This window comes from Propithecus coquereli, unplaced genomic scaffold, assembly GCF_000956105.1.
Source record: "Propithecus coquereli isolate 6110/MARCELLA unplaced genomic scaffold, Pcoq_1.0 Scaffold273, whole genome shotgun sequence".
Taxonomy (NCBI): Eukaryota; Metazoa; Chordata; class Mammalia; order Primates; family Indriidae; genus Propithecus; species Propithecus coquereli.
Window position 1 is genome coordinate 2806847 of NW_012148319.1, and position 18422 is coordinate 2825268.

At 34.2% G+C, this 18422-nt stretch overlaps 1 protein-coding gene across 1 annotated transcript in view; it reads left to right on the forward strand.

Moving 5' to 3' along the window:
• The window catches only part of HEATR5A (HEAT repeat containing 5A), a 127822-nt gene that overhangs the window by 29421 nt on the left and 79979 nt on the right, over positions 1 to 18422 (forward strand). Inside the window, exons 11-15 of the mRNA XM_012647877.1 lie at positions 1413 to 1565; positions 3058 to 3157; positions 9398 to 9507; positions 14578 to 14741; positions 14824 to 14999. Coding sequence (XP_012503331.1) covers positions 1413 to 1565; positions 3058 to 3157; positions 9398 to 9507; positions 14578 to 14741; positions 14824 to 14999 — 703 coding nt within the window. The remainder of the gene's footprint in view (positions 1 to 1412; positions 1566 to 3057; positions 3158 to 9397; positions 9508 to 14577; positions 14742 to 14823; positions 15000 to 18422) is intronic.

Genomic DNA, 18422 nt, shown 5'->3' on the forward strand with positions numbered 1-18422 from the left:
CTGTGGGCTGGACATTGGAGCGGCTCATGAGGACAAGTGCAGACGGAGTAGCAGGCTCCTTCCGGGGGACTCGCTGGGGCAGGGTGCTCAGGCCAGATGGAGCCGTCTGCCGGCCGTAGGGCCAGGGGTAGGCGTTCTCCTTCTGGGCCATCCTTAGAGGGAAAGGGGGAGGAGAGCTGCAGCCCGAGGCACCGCTACTCTCCCGGCTCCGCAAACGACAGAATCGCCTAAGCTGTGCCCTCACCGAGGCCCTTTGAAATCTCGAGAAATTAATTATTTTTAATCTACTAACTTGCATGCATTAAAAAAAAGATGGGCTTGCAATTGCTCTTTCATTTTGTTATTAGTCTCACCTCTTCCTGTGCAAATAAGGCAAATTTTTAGTGATAATTGCATGTCAAACAGTATGTAAATGCTTACCATGAGCCAAGCACTGTTCTATATATAAACTCATATATGCCTCAGAAACTGTCCTGGAGGTAATTACTATTATCCCCATTTATAGATGAGGAAATCGAGGCACAAAAAGCTTAAGTAACTCTTCCAGGCTGACACAACTGATAAGTGGGTAGAGTAAGGGTATTAACCTAGGCCTAGGCAGTCTCCTTGCAAAGCCCAGTGCAGTTCTAAGTTGTGTTGCCATACCACAAAAGAAAGATACACAGTCAGCAGAATGTGGGAATAAGAAGTAGGGAGTATTTATAGGAGAAGTTTAAGGTAACCCTGTAATTTTCAAGAAAATTACTTGGAGAGAAAAGCTGTGAGTTTTGGTTTTTTATACTTCTTAGTTTTTTCTTTTTTTTTTTAATTGGTAATGCTATCATCAATTATATTGTCTTTATTACTGGGTTTGTTTATTCATGACCCCTCAATTTATAAATGTTGCTCTGAAATCTTTTTTTTTTAAGTATTCTCTTCAGATATTTCACATCTGATTTTTTATTTGGAGTAAGTTGCTATCAGAAATTAGCATTATTCTGAGGATTAGGAATTCAATGTTATTTGTTACTATAATAATTGTACCTTACATTTATGTAGTACATTAGAGTTTTTCAAAGTACATTCTATCAAAGTACAAACCCTTAGAGACAAGCAATATAGATGGTACTAGCTTCATTGTATTTATAGAAGAAACTGAGACTCAGAGAAGACAATAGTAGTGGAACAGCTGACACTAGGGCCCAGGCTTTACCATTAGTTCCTTGTTTTTCCTCTCTATACTCCAGCACCTTCGGATAATAATTCATTCAGTAGTACATTCATTTGGAACCAGAAGGTAAGAAAAGGGACAAAGTATTGCAGTAGTGAATTAAAATGTTTATTTTAAGAGAGACATTCCTGCTTAATAATAAGAGTTTTAAAGAGTAACCACTTCGGGTTCTCTTACAAATGACAAGTTGAATACATTACAGGTCCTGCAGTTGTCAGTCATCACCTTGCTCGAGTTCTGCTGTTGTGGAAGTGTGTCTTTCCAGCATCGCCTAAAGATCTAGAAACAGAAAAGAGCCGAGGAGATTCATTCACATGGCAGGTAACCCTGGAAGGACGAGCCGGTGCACTCTGTGGTAGGTTGAGTTTAGTCTTTTTTCTCTCTTTCTTTTGGCTTTATCCCCACCCTTTGTCTTTACATGTACTTTTATGTTTTATTTAGTGCAATGGGAGAGAAAATCTGCCTCTAGTGATTTTTGTTACTTAACAAAAAAAATGTAATTGATTAGATGATGATAACTGAAGTATGACACATAATAAACCGAATTTCAAAGTTCTGATCCTTGAGATAATGCATGTTTTATTAGATGCAGTCCAGTTGAAAACTGTCAAGATTGCTTTGTTTTAAGTAGGGATTCATTCCTCTTTTCAGAATTACTAGGGTTTGGTTTAATTAGCATTGCATAAGCGTGGTTTCCATTTAGTGTATATACTGACCCTTGAACAGCGTGGAGATTATGGGTGCCCACCGCCTGCGAAGTCGAAAATCCACATACAACTTTTGATTCCCCAAAAACTTATCTATGAATAGCCTACTATTGACCAGAAGCCTTACCAATAAAATAAATAGTTGATTACTGCAAATTTTATATATTATATGCTGTTTTCTTACAATAAACCTGGAGAAAAGAAAATGTTATTAAGAAAATCATACAGAAAAAATATATTTGCTAATCATTAAGTGGAACTGAATTATCATAAAGGTCTTCATCTTCATCATCTTCATGTTGAAAAGGCTGAGGAGGAGGAGGAGAAAGAGAAAGGGTTGGTCTTGCTGTCTCAGGGATGGCAGAGGTGAAAGCAGTGGAGCAAGAGGAAGTGGGGGCAGGCAGCCTCCGTATGTAGCTTGTATTGAAAAAAATCTACATATAGATGGACCCACACAGTTCAAACCCATGTTATTCAGGGTTCACCTGTGTATGAAAGTTGTACCCTTCTACAATATACAAACTGTTAAAAATATTAATAGCATTTCATCATGAAAATTTGAACTAAGGAAGGGTGGGATCCCTAGAAAGACATGGCAGCATTGATTTTGGTTTTTTGTTTGTTCATGGCATTTTTATACTCTCTTAACCCATTTTGAAATTGATCTTGAAACTCAATCTAACTTTAAAATACTCATTTTATTCTACGTATGAAGTAACTCCTTATGGAAAGGTCTTTGTGTGAGGTAACATTTATAAAAACCTAATATGCTGACTCAAAAGTCAGCATGGTTCCACATAACTAGTGGTAGTACTGGCAGATTTGAGAGTCTAAGCTAATTTCTTTTTTTTTTTTTTTTTTAACTTCTGTGCTCAAAGGCTGAGTAAAACCCCAGGACAGCAACATTTTGTTAGTTTGCCTATTGGTCTCTTTTAGTAATGCTAGGAAGGTTTTTTTATAATAGTATGATGAAGAGTTGGAAAGCACTAGCTTCCTTTTTATACTAGAGCTTCAAGAATCTTTTTGTTTTTAGCACATTTCTTTATTCCTCTAATAAAAATGCTTATACTGTACCATAATCAAATGCTTCTTTTATGGTCGATGACACTATGCTGAGTAAAAGTCTGTTCTCTTTTTCAGCTATCAAGACCTTTGTTTCCTACTGCGGTGATCTCCTTACTGAGGAAGTAATTCAGCGTCTTCTTCTACCACTTCCTTGTGCTGTGGATTTGCTAACTCAGTAAGGATCAGCTATTTAGATTTGATAAAATTTTCTAAGAGCAGCTAGTTATCGTCTGATTATGTAATATTCCTTAAGTACAATAATAAAGCAAGTTTTTATGGGTGGTAAATGATTTTCCTTCTGCAGAGGAAAGCAATCATTTAGTTGTGTGATTTTTTTTTTTTTAGGCTAGGATCTTGAAAGAAAAATACATACTAAAAGGGAAGGAAAATTACGGGGTGAATAATGTACCTTCCATATAGGCAGACTTAACAGGAAATTAAATATTAATCCTGTTAACCTTTTGAGGTATGCATTTTATTGGTTTGTTAGCATATTCTGTGTTCAAAAGAACCAGATGCTTGTTAACAGTTTCAGTTTTTTGTTTTTATTTTTCTAAGTTTGAGTTATATGATTAGAAACAGAAAAGCCAATATATAGCATAAGCACTTATAATTTGCAAATAATAAAATATATAGAGAAAGTTTTTCCAAAAAGTACTTAATGATTAACAGTTTATATATAAAGAAAAATACATTTAAGATATGGCTTGGAAAGTATAATAATAAAATGTTCACCTGTGAATCCAATACAAGTAGAGCAGGGGTTAGCAAACCTTTCCTGAAAAGGGCCAGATAGTAAATATTTGGGGCTGTGTGGGCCATGAGTTCTATGTTGAAATTACTCAACTCTCGTTGTAGCCCAGAAGCAGTCATAGGGAATATGTGAATGAATGAATGAATGTGACTGTGTTCCAATAAAACTTTTTTTTTTTTTTTGAGACAGAGTCTTGCTCTGTCACCCTGGGTAGAGTGCAGTGGCATCATCATAGCTCACTGCAACCCTAAACTCCAGGGCTCAAGTGATCCTGTTGCCTCAGCCTCCCAAGTAGCTGAGAATATAGGCCCATGCCTTGATGCCTGGCTAATTTTTCCATTTTTAGTAGAGATGGGTCTCACTCTTACTCAGGCTGCTCTTTAACTCCTGAGCTCAAGAAATCCTCCTGCCTCCAGCTCCCAGAGTACTAGGATTATAGTTCTGAGCCACCACGCCTGGCCCCTTTATTTACAGAAGCAGGCAGTGGGCCTGTTTGGCTTCCACTGAATTATTACAGCATTAACAATACCATTGAAGGTATCTGTGTGTCTCCCTCCAATACCATTCTTTCTGCCTTCCTTTAGAGGTAACCATGAACCTGAATTTTATAGTTGTCATTTCTTTACGTCCTTAAAAAATGTATTATATATATTTCTTTCCCTAAGTAGCATGTTGTTTACTTTTGCTTGGTTTTGATTAGGCAGATGTTATCATGTTATTTCTGGGACTTGTTTTTTTTACTCAGCGTTATGTTTTTAATCTTTGGCTATGTGTCAGTTCATTCATTTTGGTTGCTGTATAATATTTAATTGTGTGAATATACAACAACATGTTGATTCTTTTGTCAGTAGACTTCTGGATTGTCTCCAGTGTTCTGCTTTTAAAACTAACATGAACATTTCCATTCAAGTCTTTAAGTCTCTAGGATATGTACCTAGCAGTGAAATTGCAGTGCTAAAAGGTATTTTTATATTCAACTTCATAAGATAATACCAAATTATTTTCTGATATCCTTTCATGTTTCTACCAATAGTATGTATGAATACCCTTTGAGCTACTTTTACACAAACACTTAGACATCAATTCTACCCTATCCAATAGGCGTTAAACGGTGTCTCATTGTGGTTTTAATTGTATATCTGATTCCTAATAGTTTAAGTATCATTTTATATATTTATTGTTCTTCAGTATTTCCCCTTCCGTGGAATGCCTATTTGTACATATCTTTAAACTACTTCTATTTTGTTTGTCCTTTTTTGATTTATAGGAGTTTTTTACATATTTACAAGACTATGTACTTTCGATGTTAAAATATTAAAAATTTCTTCTAGTTTTTGATTAACAGATATTCATTACTTAAATGTCTAATTTATTTATTGTTTACCTTTTAGTTAGTACTTTTTTTCTTTTGGCTGAAAAAGTCTTCCTTACTGCCGAGTTATAGGATATTTTCTTACATTTCTCTCTGAAATGTTTTAAGTTCATTTTTCATATTTAAGTCTTTAATTGATCTGAAATTGATTTTTCTATTTGGAGTGAGGTAGGGATCTGTCTTATTCATTTTGTGCTACTGTAATGAACTGTCTGAGACTGGATAACTTATAAAGAACAGAAATTTCTTTTTTTCTTTCTTTTTCTTTTCTTTTTTTTTTTTTTTTTTGAGACAGGATCTCACTCTGTTGCCTGGGCTAGGGTGCAGTGCCGTCATCATAGCTCACTGTAACCTCAAACTCCTGGCCTCAAGTGATCCTCCTGCCTCAGCCTCCTTAGTAGCTAGGACTGCATATCACCACACCCAGCTAGTTTTTCTGTTTTTTGTAGAGATGGGGGTCTTGCTTTTACTCAGGCTGATCTCAAACTCCTGGCCTCAAGCAATCCTCCTGCCTCAGCCTCCCAAAGTGCTAGGGTTACAGTCATGAGCCACATGCCCAGCCCAGAAATTTATTTCTGATAGTTCTGGAGGCAGGAGTCTTAAGATGAAGGTGTCGGCAGGTTCGACGTCTGGTGAGAGAGCCTGGTCTTTATTTCCAAGATGGCACCTTGTTGCTGTATCCTCTGGAGGGGAGGAACTCTGTGTCCTCACGTGGTGAAAGGATGAAGGGCAAAAGGGGGCCAAACTCACTCCATAAATCCGTTTTATAATGACATTAATACATTCATGAGGATGGAGCCCTCATGACCAAAACACCTCCCAAGTGCCCTACCTACTTCCCAACACTGTTGCATTGGGGATTAGGTTTCCAACATGTGAATTTTGGAGGACACATGCAGACGATAGCAGGTTCCAATTTCATTTCTTTTTAAATGTGGATAATGGATTGTCCCATACTGTACTAAAAAAAAAATCCATACTTCAGTGATTGCCATTCACTTCTGTCATGTATTATATTCCCATGTATACACAATCTATTTCCGTGCTCTCTACTGTTTTCTATTGATGTGTTTGCCTATTTCTGTGATAACACATTACAATAAATTTTAGAATGTTAGATTAAACTTTTTTACCTTATTCCTCTTTAGACATTTTGGCCCTTCTTACACTTTTAATCTTCTCCTCTTGAAATTTTATTTGTAATTATATTGGATCTATAGATAAATTTGAAGAGAATTGATATTTTTACAATATCTATGAACATGATACCTCTCTACTATTATTGAGGTCTTTGCAAAGTATAAAATTTTTTCTAAGTAAAGGTCTTATAGGTCTTTTACAAAAATTGTTCCCATATACTTTGTGTTTTTTGTTGTAATTACTAAGTAAGTGGGTGTATGGTGTGTATAATTTTGTTTACTGCTACTATATAAAAATGTAGTTGATTTTAGCCATACACTGTAGCATGTGACTATAGTTCCAACTACTGGGGGTAGGGGTGGCAGAGATGGGAGAATCACTTGAACCCATGAGTTTAAGTCCAGCCTCCTGGGCAACATAGCAAGACCCCATCTCCTTAAAAAAAAAAGTACGTCATCTTACATCCAGCTACCTTGCTAAATTCTCCTGTATTGAGCATTTATTTGTAGATTCTTCTGAATTTTTCCTTTTGTAATAATTATTCATATTCTGTTTCTCTGCCCTTATGTGCTAACTAGATAACTGCCATTTAAAACTGAATAGAAGTGGTTAAAGGGAATGCTTTTCATATTTCGCTAATAAGAATGATGTTTGCTTCAGGTTAAGAGTAACCTTTATTTCTAGTTGGCCATGTTTGTTGGTTTGGTTTTTCTTTAAAAAATAATGAATGGATTTTGATTTTTATAGAATTGTTTAATCCGATAAACTTCAATGTAACAAATTTTATTGACCAGTTTTTTAACTGGTTGCCTTCCCGGAATACATTGAGCTTGGAAGTAACTTTTTTATAAACCTCTGGACTTGGTTTGCTTATGAGTTTTTTCCATATATATTCATTAATGAAACTGTTCTGTGATTTTCTTTCTTACACTGTCCTCATTAAGTTTTTATCAAAGTGATACTAGCCCCATAGAATGAAGTATATAAATGTTTCATCAAGTTCTGAGGGAGAGTTTATGTAAGATTAAAGTGATTTATCACATAAAATTTTGTGAGCAACCGTCTGTAAAACAATCTAGACCTGGTATTTTCTTTGCAGGAAGATTTTTTTTAAAACTACATAATTTCATTTCTTTAATTGTTTTTGACTATCTGAGATATGGGGGGGGTGTTGTTTTGCTTGGGTTTTTTTGTTTAAATCAAATTTGGCAAGTTACCTTTTCCTAAGAATTTTCCCAGTGTATCTTCATCTTCAAATTTAAGCATAAAGTTGTCTTTAGTATTATTCTCTTACCTTCTCAATCTCTGCTCTGTCTATAATGTCCCTTTCTCTATTCCTGAGTTTTCATTAGCTCTGTCTTCCAATTCACTAATTCTCTCTTCAGTTGAGTTTAATCTGATCTCCCCCTTTCAGAACCTGGGACCATCCTAACCCCCTTAAAAAGGCCCCTCTTTATCATCCCTGCCTTCCCATGAGTGCAAGCCTAGTCTCAGATCCTGTGTTGGTATTAGTATTTGTGTTCTCATTCTGATTTCAGCTCATATTTTGTTTCATGCCTTTTTTGTGTGTTTGTTTTTATTGGGGTAGGGGGGTGATTGGCTTTGGAAAAGTCTCTTTCTGAAAGCCTAACAATGCAAATTATCTTTTGTCTAGGATAAAAGAAAAATTTTTATCTATACTTATTTACACTTATCTAAGTGTATTTGTTGCAGGAATGCCCTTCAGAGACTATAATCGGCCCTCCTAATAGAAACAGAAACCAATAAAAATGCTTTCCTAAATTGTTATTTTGTTCTATTCATCTTACTGGTTTTTCTTTTAAATATACATATGCTCCCCTGAACTAAATTTTATTGTATTTAAACTAAGTGAATCTTGCAGGATTTTTTAAAATATAATTTATAATTTCTTAACATCTTTTGAATATTATTGAAAGTTTTCATATGTTAGCTGTAATTTTCTGATCTGGCTTTAGAGAAACACAAAAATGCAGTGGATTTATTCTTAACTTCCGTAACTAAAAAATTCTACCCAGGTCCCAGGCATGGTAGCTCAGACCTGTAATTCTAGCACTTTGGAAGGCTGAGGCAGGGGAGGATTGCCTTGAGGCCATGAGTTTGAGACCAGCTGGAGCAACAACAAGACCCTGTCTCTACAAAAAATAGAAAAATTAGCTGGGTGTGGTGGTGCACGCCTGTAGTCCCAGCTGCTTGGGAGACTGAGTCAGGATCACTTGAGCCCAGGAGTTTGAGGTTACAGTGAGCTGTGATGACACCACTGTACTCTATTGCCCAGGTGACAGAGTGAGACCCTATCTCAAAAAAAAAAATTCTACCTGGGTTTTATAAATGTTCTCTGAGCAGTGTTTGCCAAGCTGAAAAATATAAAATGGAACTGTAATTTTAAAATATAATATGATAAGTCAATAGATAACTCTTTTCCTCTAGGAACTAGACATAACAAGAAGTAGTTGTAGTTTTCTAGAAAATACAAATGAGTAAACATTGCCAGAATTTCTTCTCCTCCTCCTTCTTTTTTGGAGACAGGGTTTTGCTCTATTGCCCTGGCGAGAGTGTGGTGGCATCATCATAGCTCACTGCAATCTCAAACTCCCGGGCTCAAGCGATCCTTCGGCCTCAACCTCCTGATTAACTGGAACTACAGGCATGGCCATCATGCCTGGCTGTTTCTGCTTTCTATAAAGCCATGGTCTTGCTCTTGCTGAGACTGGTCTTGAACTCCTGGCCTCAAGCAGTCCTCCCCCGTTGGCCTCCACAGTGCTAGAATTACAAGCGTGAGCTACCTTGCCCGGCCCATAATAGACTTTTGTTTTTTACAAATGCCAAGTTGTAAATTCTGGAATTCAGTAAGAGTTTCAGGTTCTAGACATAATACTGTGGCCTTAGAAATCTAAACTGACTATATTGTTTTGTTTTATGAAGTGTGATAGAAAAGTCAGCAAAATCATTTCCACGTGTGACACTTGTAACCCCTCTAATACCTTTTAATCAATGACACCTTATTAAAAATGCAAAGTAGCATTAATGCTCATTAAAATATGTATAGCTAATTTACATGTTAAGCTGTTCATTGTCTGTACATTGTTATATGACTTACTCACTTAAGGTATACTTTTTTTTATTTTAAGGCTTTCTTCAATACTAAAAACCTGTGGAAGTCCTTTGAAAACACCATCAGTAGTTTATAGACAAAGACTTTATGAACTATTGATTTTATTACCTCCTGAAACCTATGAAGGTATGTGCCTTAGACCAGAATGTTTTATTGTTTGTGGCTAGTAGAGTGCCTAAAAATTGTCACTCATTAAATACTTGAATGAATGAATTACAGTGGCAGTTATTTAGTGCCTTGTTTCTAGAAGGCTTAGGGAGTTTAATCCTAATCCATGTGTTCACCATTTTATAATAAATGAAATACATTTTTTAAAAAACCTTCTTCTTGTCTTGCTTTCTTCCTTCTAGGAAAATACTCAACTGCTCCCTAGTTTACTGTGTGTGGGAGGGAGAATGATTCACAAAGACTGATACTGATTCGACCCCAGGGTTTTATACAGAATATATAATGTAAATGTGTTCACCATTTTATAATAAATGAAATACATTTTTTAAAAAACCTTCTTCTTGTCTTGCTTTCTTCCTTCTGGGAAAATACTCAACTGCTCCCTAGTTTACTGTGTGTGGGAGGGAGAATGATTCCCAAAGACTGATACTGATTCGACCCCAGGGTTTTATACAGAATATATAATGTAAATCTATTACAAATATGGCCCTTCCTAGTTTCCTTCTAGAATGATTATTTATATAGTACACATTCCTTTCCATTATTCTGTTCTTAACTCTTCTCAGATAAAAATTTAATATTGAACTACAAAGATATAATTGATTTTATAAAGTTTATAATGTAGTTTTTGCTCTTATTAGGCTCAAAAATGACTTTGGATTACTGGAATGCTGCAGTTGGTAAAATAAACTTGTTCCTACTTTAAAATTCGTCCTAAAATCTTTCTTATAAATCTAAAACATAGTTTTAAGAAAATACTATATTTGTTATAGCAACAGAAAACAGACTATAAGGAAAAAGAAAAAAAATATATGTTGCTGCTACAACAATTCAAGATGCTTGTTCCAAGAGGTAAACTAGTTGAAAATTGTCTCTTACGGGGACTTCTAACAGTGTTTTAGTTTTGATCATTTTCAGCCAACCATATTAAGTAGAGTGTTAGTTCAAATATATTTCTTGTAAAAGGACTACATTTATTTGCTTATATCCTTATGCCAGTAAATGCTCAAAATATTGACTTACAGCTTCTATCTTGGCCTTTATCATTACGTGAGTGATACTGTTCCCATTCACTCTCTTTCTGGTTCTTAGATGTACCTAGCAAAATGTTTGCTATAAGGTAAACATTTACTATGTACTTTTAAAGAACTGAAAAAATTAATACATTGTCATTTCTCAGAAACCATATCAAAAGAACCATTTCTGTATTCTAGGCACTGTGCTAGAAATTGTATATATCCTATCTCATTTATCCTACGATAATATAATGAGCTAATTACATTTTCCTTATTTGACATATAAGTCTTAGAGAGGTTACAAAACCAACTCAAGAACACCTACCCGATAGATACTGGAATCAAGATTAAAATATAAGTTTGCCTCATGCTGTGCTGCCTCTCCATTTAAAAGTAACCTACTGGAGACCTAATATATAGTCAGAGCTGAGTGATAGGTCTTTCTTGTCTATGCTTTCTATCGATATAAAAGTTACCTGCTAGATATCTGGTAAAAAGCTGAGAAGTAATTTCTATATTCCACAGCTCGGGTAACTGTTAGGCTCTGGCAAAAGCAATTTCTTTCAAATTTTTTTTTTTTCCAACGTAGATGAACCTGGAACCCTTCATATTTTTACCATAGTATCTTGAAGTTTATTTTTAAACTACAGATTAAGTCTTGTACTTTTTTTTTGTATTTGTATTTTCTCAGAGTTGAAGTTTCGAAATGTAATCAGGAGCCCTAAAGGAATAATGAATATACACATATATATTTTTAGTCAATTCCAGAATGTTCATTAAAAGACAAAATCAGGACTTACTATGAACCTCCCATAAAAACAAAATCTAAATATACCCTCTTTGTCTTTTTTCAAGTGTATCTACTTTTCTTACATGAATTGAAGGAAAACAACTTCTAGAAAAATGAAAATATGGTTGTATTAATATTTTTACGTTTCAACCAAAAGCAGTAATTTACCATTTCTCATCTTTTTTTCATCTTTACAAGTATGGTAATAGAAGTGAGGATTTTTTTCTTAAGGGCTTTTGAACTTCTTTAAAAAATTATTTTCTATATAATTTAATAGATTTATATAATGTATATGGAGCAGAACAGTCATAACTTTACCATTAAAATATCAATTGACACTTTAAATAACGTAGCTCATAGTACAATAGTAACCTGCAGTAAGTTCTAAATATTTAGTACAAAAGGAAATAGTAGTGTTTAAATTTATTCCTCTAATTAATTTGGAAAATGTGACTAAGAAACAAATCAAGTTTAAAATTCTGATCATATCACTTGCTCCAGTGTATTGTCAAAAAATCAGTCTATAAGAGAAAGAAATTGTTTTTGTAACACAGAATTGTTTAAGAATTGAAATAACTTTTCTTCATGGCTATCCAGCAGATGCAGACTTTTGTCTTGAGTGACTTAGTTTTCTGAAGGTTGTGGAATAAAAATTTTCTTAGTTTTTATTTGCTATCTTAGTTTTTGTGTGGATTTCCTTTCAAATATTCTGATATGCTTTATACTAAAAATAATTCCTAATTACCATCACAAAGTCAATGATGAATTTCCATAACAAAAACCTGTTTGCATTTCAAAATCTAATTATCTTTGAGTACTTTTTCCAGGGACAATTGAGACAGTAATCACTTTAAATGAGAAATAGAAATTTTCTACTATTTTCACACTTAGCTATACGGCCAAACATACCTTGCATATATTGTACAACCAACAAAGTTATTTTGCCAAGTGTCATATGCTGATAATTAAACCTCCTTTGAGCAATTTTCCTTTGCTCCTTTTTCTTTTATTTTCTTTCTTTTTTTTTTTTTTCTCGAGACAGAGTCTCGCTCTGTTGCCCCAGCTAGAGTGCAGTGGCATCATCATAGCTCACTGCAACCTCAAACTCCTGGGCTCAAGAGATCCTCCTGCCTCAGCCTCCGAAGTAGTTGGGACTACAGGTGTGCGCCACCACACCTGGATAGTTTATTCTATTTTTAGTAGAGACAGGGTCTTGCTCTTGTTCAGGCTGGTCTCCAACTCCTGACCTCAATCTATCCTCCCGCCTTGGCCTCCCAGAGTGCTAGGATCATAGGCGCGAGCCACCATGCCTGGCCCATTTGCTTCATTAAGACTTCATTCATCCCTGTTCACCCTCCCCAGTTCCAGTATGTAATCTCTCCTTTCTCTAAACATACTAATACTTTTGTTTTTATCTTTTATGAAACATAGTACTTCCTACCTTCATATCATATGTATATATTTGTAACCCATATTTTATAGCTTCTGGAAAGGAAGATTAAATATAATAAAAATTGTTCTCTGTAGCATCTTAAACACAATTTGAATAAATGAATAATTAAGTATAGTGGTCAAAGGCTCAAATTCTGGAGCCTGATGCCTAGATTTCATTCTGACTCTGCTGTGTAATTGCTGTGCCAAATAACAAACTCTCTTTTCCTGTTTTCTTACCTGTAAAATGACAGTACTAAAACCTAACCTCAGAGGTTATTATGAGGGTTATATGTAAAGCTTTTAGGACATTTCCTGACATACATTGAATCATTGATAACTATTCATTGCTACTGCTTTTATTGTTACTAATGATATATAAATAGAAAATGATGGCAGATGACCCCTTCCTACCTAATCCTACCACTGCTAATAGGTGGAAATCACCGTAGTCCTCATTTCATCCTGATGCTATTGCTCAAAGAAACGTTTACAAAAGTAAACATTTCTTGAAGGTGATTTTTACTCATTCCTTCAGTAGTTAACTTACAAAGTGGCAAAAGCCATTTAAGCTCCATGTGGCTAAATTTTTTTTTTTTTATAATCCCTCAGAAATTAGGCTAATGCATCTGTGAGATGATAATTTTGGTCAATGTTACAAATGAACCAATGTTTCCAAATGTATATATTAGAGAGACAACCATATGTTGTCTTCTATCTTATGCAAGAACACAGTACCACCTATAAACTAGCCTGCCCCCACAAAATAAAATACAGACAAAAATGAACCTCTCTAGATCCAACTGCCAATTTACAAAAAAAAAAAATACAGATGATAGAGGAACAAACTAAACTACACCAGCAGGCTATAATCATAAAAATCCAGACTATAGAAAGTTCTACAGAACAAATAAACTTGTTTCTTCAAATAAATTACTGGGGAGTTTTGGGGAAGGTAGAGGGAGAGTATTAGATTTAAAGAGACTGAAGATATAACAACTAGCTGCAATGTGTAGACCTTACTTAGATCTGGATTCAAACACAGAAGAAACAAAAACAGGCATTTATGAGACAATTGGAAATTTGAATACTGAATGGGTATTTGATGTTTAGTAGTTTTTTAAAACGAGATTATGATAGTGGGATTATGTGTAAAATAAAATGTCCTTTGGTGATACACAATGGAATATTTATGGATGAAATGATGTGCTGTCTGGGGTTTGCTTCAAAATAATATGGGGGATGGTAGGATAGTGAATGCGATGTAGGTGAACAAGATTGTTCCACTGGAGATGAATGATGACCATATGCTGAGTGGAGGGGGGTTGGGATCATAATACTGTTATGTAATACTTTTGTATGTGTTTGAAATTTTACATAATAAAATCATGTCTAATAAATTTTTTCAGCCTAGTTCTTATAAATTTTTTCAGGTTATGCTTTTTTAAAAACAAATATAATTATCTGCTTGTGTATATTTATCTTTTTAAAAATCTGTTTTTGTATATCATGTCATTTTATATCATAAGATATGTATATACACATGCATACTTTGAAAGATGTCCTTCTAGTATCCATTATTAGTGTTGTGACTGGCAACACATAGTTGAGACATTTGTTTGTAGGGTAGTTTTCAAGGATGAGAAATACGATCTTTGGCTTTGGCTATGATATATTAAAATTTGCCAGTGTTGTGGATTAAAGCTCAGCCTGGGCTTTTTTAACCCAATACTCTAATCAGTTAACTGCTAGTACTAATTGCAAATTGCTCTTTTTTCTCTGACTCACCAGGAAACCTCTGTGCTGTCCTCAAAGAACTGGCTGCTGACTTGACTACCCCTGATATCCAGGTGGCAGCATCTACATTTTTACTTCCACCCCTCTGTCATCAGGATGATCTTTTGATATTAAGTCCTTTACTGCAGGAGACTGACCATAGATTTATTGAAGAACAGGTATGGCCGTTTTTAATCACTCTTGGTTAGATTTAGTCTGTGTATAGTGATTTTAAAACCTTACATACCTTTTTTTCCTTAGCTCCTGCTTGGTAATGGTGTTGCTTGTGGAAGTCTCGAATATGACCCTTATTCTATTTATGAGAAAGATGTAGAGGGAGATTCAGTGCCTAAACCCCTACCTCCAACACTGTCAGTTATTAGCTCTGCAGCCAAGCTCTTTGGGGTTCTATGTGCTCATGTGGAAGAAGCTCAAAGGTAAACATCTTCAGTAGTTCACTTATCCTAAAATATAATATGTAATTGGTTCAGTGAATGCGTAATAGAGAATGGGTGGGTAAGAAGATTGTTGTCAGAAGATCTCATTAACATAAAAGATTTCTTATAAATGATAGGCGAAGATGAGATAAAGGTTCTTGTTTAATTATTCACAAGTAACTGTGAGGTGATAAATATGTTAATTAACTCAATTGTGGTAATCATTTCACAGGGCATAGATATAGCAAAACATGCTGTATACCTTAAACATACTCTATTTTTATTTGCCAATTACACCTCAGTAAAATTAGGGGGGAAAGTATGACTAGAAGCATTAATAAATAGTATGTAGGGATTTCCATTTTATGCTGTCATGTGAGAAAAAAGTAAATATAAGATGCCTCCACCCAAAAATGAACTTTAATTTTGAAAAAGCACAGTTTGATAATGACTTCTCATTGAGAATGATAGTTTTTGTTAATTAATAACTGATCATATACCTTTCCCAGGGATCAAAATCTACTATCCCAGAAATTCTCTTATTATCTGAGAAATTAAATGGGAAGGAGATCTCTCCTGTGGGCTAGTCTGGTTAATAGTTTACAAATTATTACTGTCCACATTTATTCATTCATTCATATATTCTTTCTCTCTCTCATTCTCATGCTAGACTAACAACAATTCATTTAACTAGATCAAAGCTTTTATTATTATATCATTTTATCCAGTTATGTCTTCCAGAGGATACCAATTAGATAGATAATTTACCTTGGTCCCTTTGATGAAGACTTATAAAGATAATTTAGTCTTGTCAGCAATACCTTTCTCAAACAGGTCTTGGGATAGTTTCTTTTCAGTGCATAGAAAAGTGAATGAAATTTATGTTGATTTTTATTAGTTTCAATTTCAAAAGATGTTTTTCCCAAATTTATTTGTAGCCTATACCTCCCTGTGTATAATGTAACTATAGTTATGGTTATAAGATATTTTAGGCAATATATGTCTAAATTATTAATAAAAGATTAAAGGAAAATGATAGTGGTCTAACATTCAAAGGATTCATGGAGAGGATAAGATTTGAACTAATCTCGAACTGCTATTTTATAGAGTATAATTAATTTAAAATAATCTGAATTGATATAGCAGTAACTACTACGGATGAAACGGGTGGCCTTTTGGGTAAAGGATTTAAATTAAGCATGTTCTTAAACGGCTTCACTATTTTTAAAAGGTCTAAGGTAAAAAAGCAAAAAAAGAAAAGAATCTATTTCTTACAACCTTTCCTTTTAAAAAATAGTGATTTTATTATTCTCCTAGAGAAGTTTTTCTTCTCATATTTATTACCCAATTGTAGTTTCAAGGAGATGCTTTCTTATTTCTATTGTTTAAGTTTAATGAATTTAAAAATAACTGATAGTTTTTCCCCCCATCTAGATTATAATAATATAAGTGAATATTCAAGGAAGGGTAAGTTTTGTTTGTTTTAATAAAAACATAAGGAACAGATAACAGTAAAACCTATCATTCTGTTCAGATTCTAACTGAATAAAAATAGTAGGCAGTAATTTAGAGATTTTTTAAAGTGGTCTGGCAGGATCCCAGACATAGAAAGGCATAGGCAACTATCAGCAGTCTCCAGTAGGTGTCGTTAGAGAACCAAAGGAAAGAAACTGCATGGATAAGAAAGTTAAGTTTCTAATTTCCTGTTATCATAGATATGATAGTTGTATAAAATGGCAAGCCCTTTTCCTTTTGGCCTTGTATTTGCATTTCCAGAAAAGAAAGATCTTAAATCATCCATATTTAATAACTGAATATTTCAAAACATTTTGTTGTTATTGTGGTTAGCCTCATATTTGAACAGTTTAAAATTAAATCTTTATAATATGAGATTGCCTTAAGATTGTAAATAGGTTTTTTATGAATTTTATCTATGAGTTTAGAAATTAAAGTGTCTTTTAATTAGTTGGTTCTCTCTTCTGATTATTATAGTGTTCTAAAAATAAGAAAACTTTGCCTTGCTAATATTAAAGCACTAAAATATTTAAAGGTTAGAATGTCAAAATATTTTATACAGAAGTATTATTGATCTTGTTCATATGTCATTTGTGATTACTTTTAAATATATTTTACACCTAATTGTAACAAATGAATTACTTCACCTAAGGATTCTTCCACCCTTGACTTGCACATTGGAATCATCCAGACGACTTTTAAAAATACTAAAGATTCTGATTTATTAGTATGGTTTGCATACTATGGTGGGCACTAGACTTTTTAAAACCCCTTTAAGTGATTCTGATAAATGTACTGCTTCAGCAACTGATGTCACTTGTGAGTCAATGGACAGAGAGGAAAAGCTTATATAGTTACAGCTCTCAGTACTAAAAATTTTTGCCATTATACACCCTCCCTAAAAGTATAAAGAAAATTGGCATTTTCAAATGTTATTATGTCTTTGCCCTTTATTCAGTTAACTGTGTATTTTTATCCCATCTAGACTCAAAACTTTGTTTTATTATCATTTCCTTCCAAACTGATAATTATATATTAAAATTGCTACTACTTAGGAATACCAATTCAGCATTACTAAGAGTAAGTCATCTTCATCTTCCTGAAGATTCAGAATCTTTTGTCGAAATCTCTAAATGTATTGATGTCAGCATTTATCTTGAGCCCTTAATTAATTAATAGCATATTCAGTCTCTGTCAGGATTGGGAGGCAAACGACGAAGGAAAAAATTTTGGGCTCTGGCATACTATTTTATAGTCTTTAGCTTTGGCTCATGGATGTGGACAAGAAAATGATACAGGTCAAATTATAGTATGACGTAACAAAATTCTCAAGCTCTAACCTTATGTATCTTTAGTATTTTCAAGATGATACAATTCCATTATAATTCATGTAGGATATGGTCTAAAAATGATGTTTTAGGTTTTGAAACTTGTGAGCTGGATTATACAGTTATCCTTAATTCCCATTTAATGTTATATTTAACTTCCACAATCTTCCTGGAGGGTAATTTGGGAATAAATATGTTCTTAAAACAAAATGCCTTAAATATGGCCTTGAACAACAGGCAGAAAAGGTTTTATATGTAGGATATTTATCATGTTATTTATCATAAGAAAAATTAGAAATAGCCTCAATGTCCCAGACTAGGAAATTGGTTAAATAAATTATTATATCTCCAAACTATATAATACTAATATCTATTTAAAATTTTTCACTGTAGGCCAGGTGCGGTGGCTCACGCCTGTAATCCTAGCACTCTGGGAGGCCGAGGCGGGTGGATCGCTCAAGGTCAGGAGTTCGAGACCGGCCTGAGCAAGAGTGAGACCCATCTCTACTAAAAAATAGAAAGAAATTATCTGGACAACTAAAAATATATATAGAAAAAGTTAGCCGGGCATGGTGGTGTG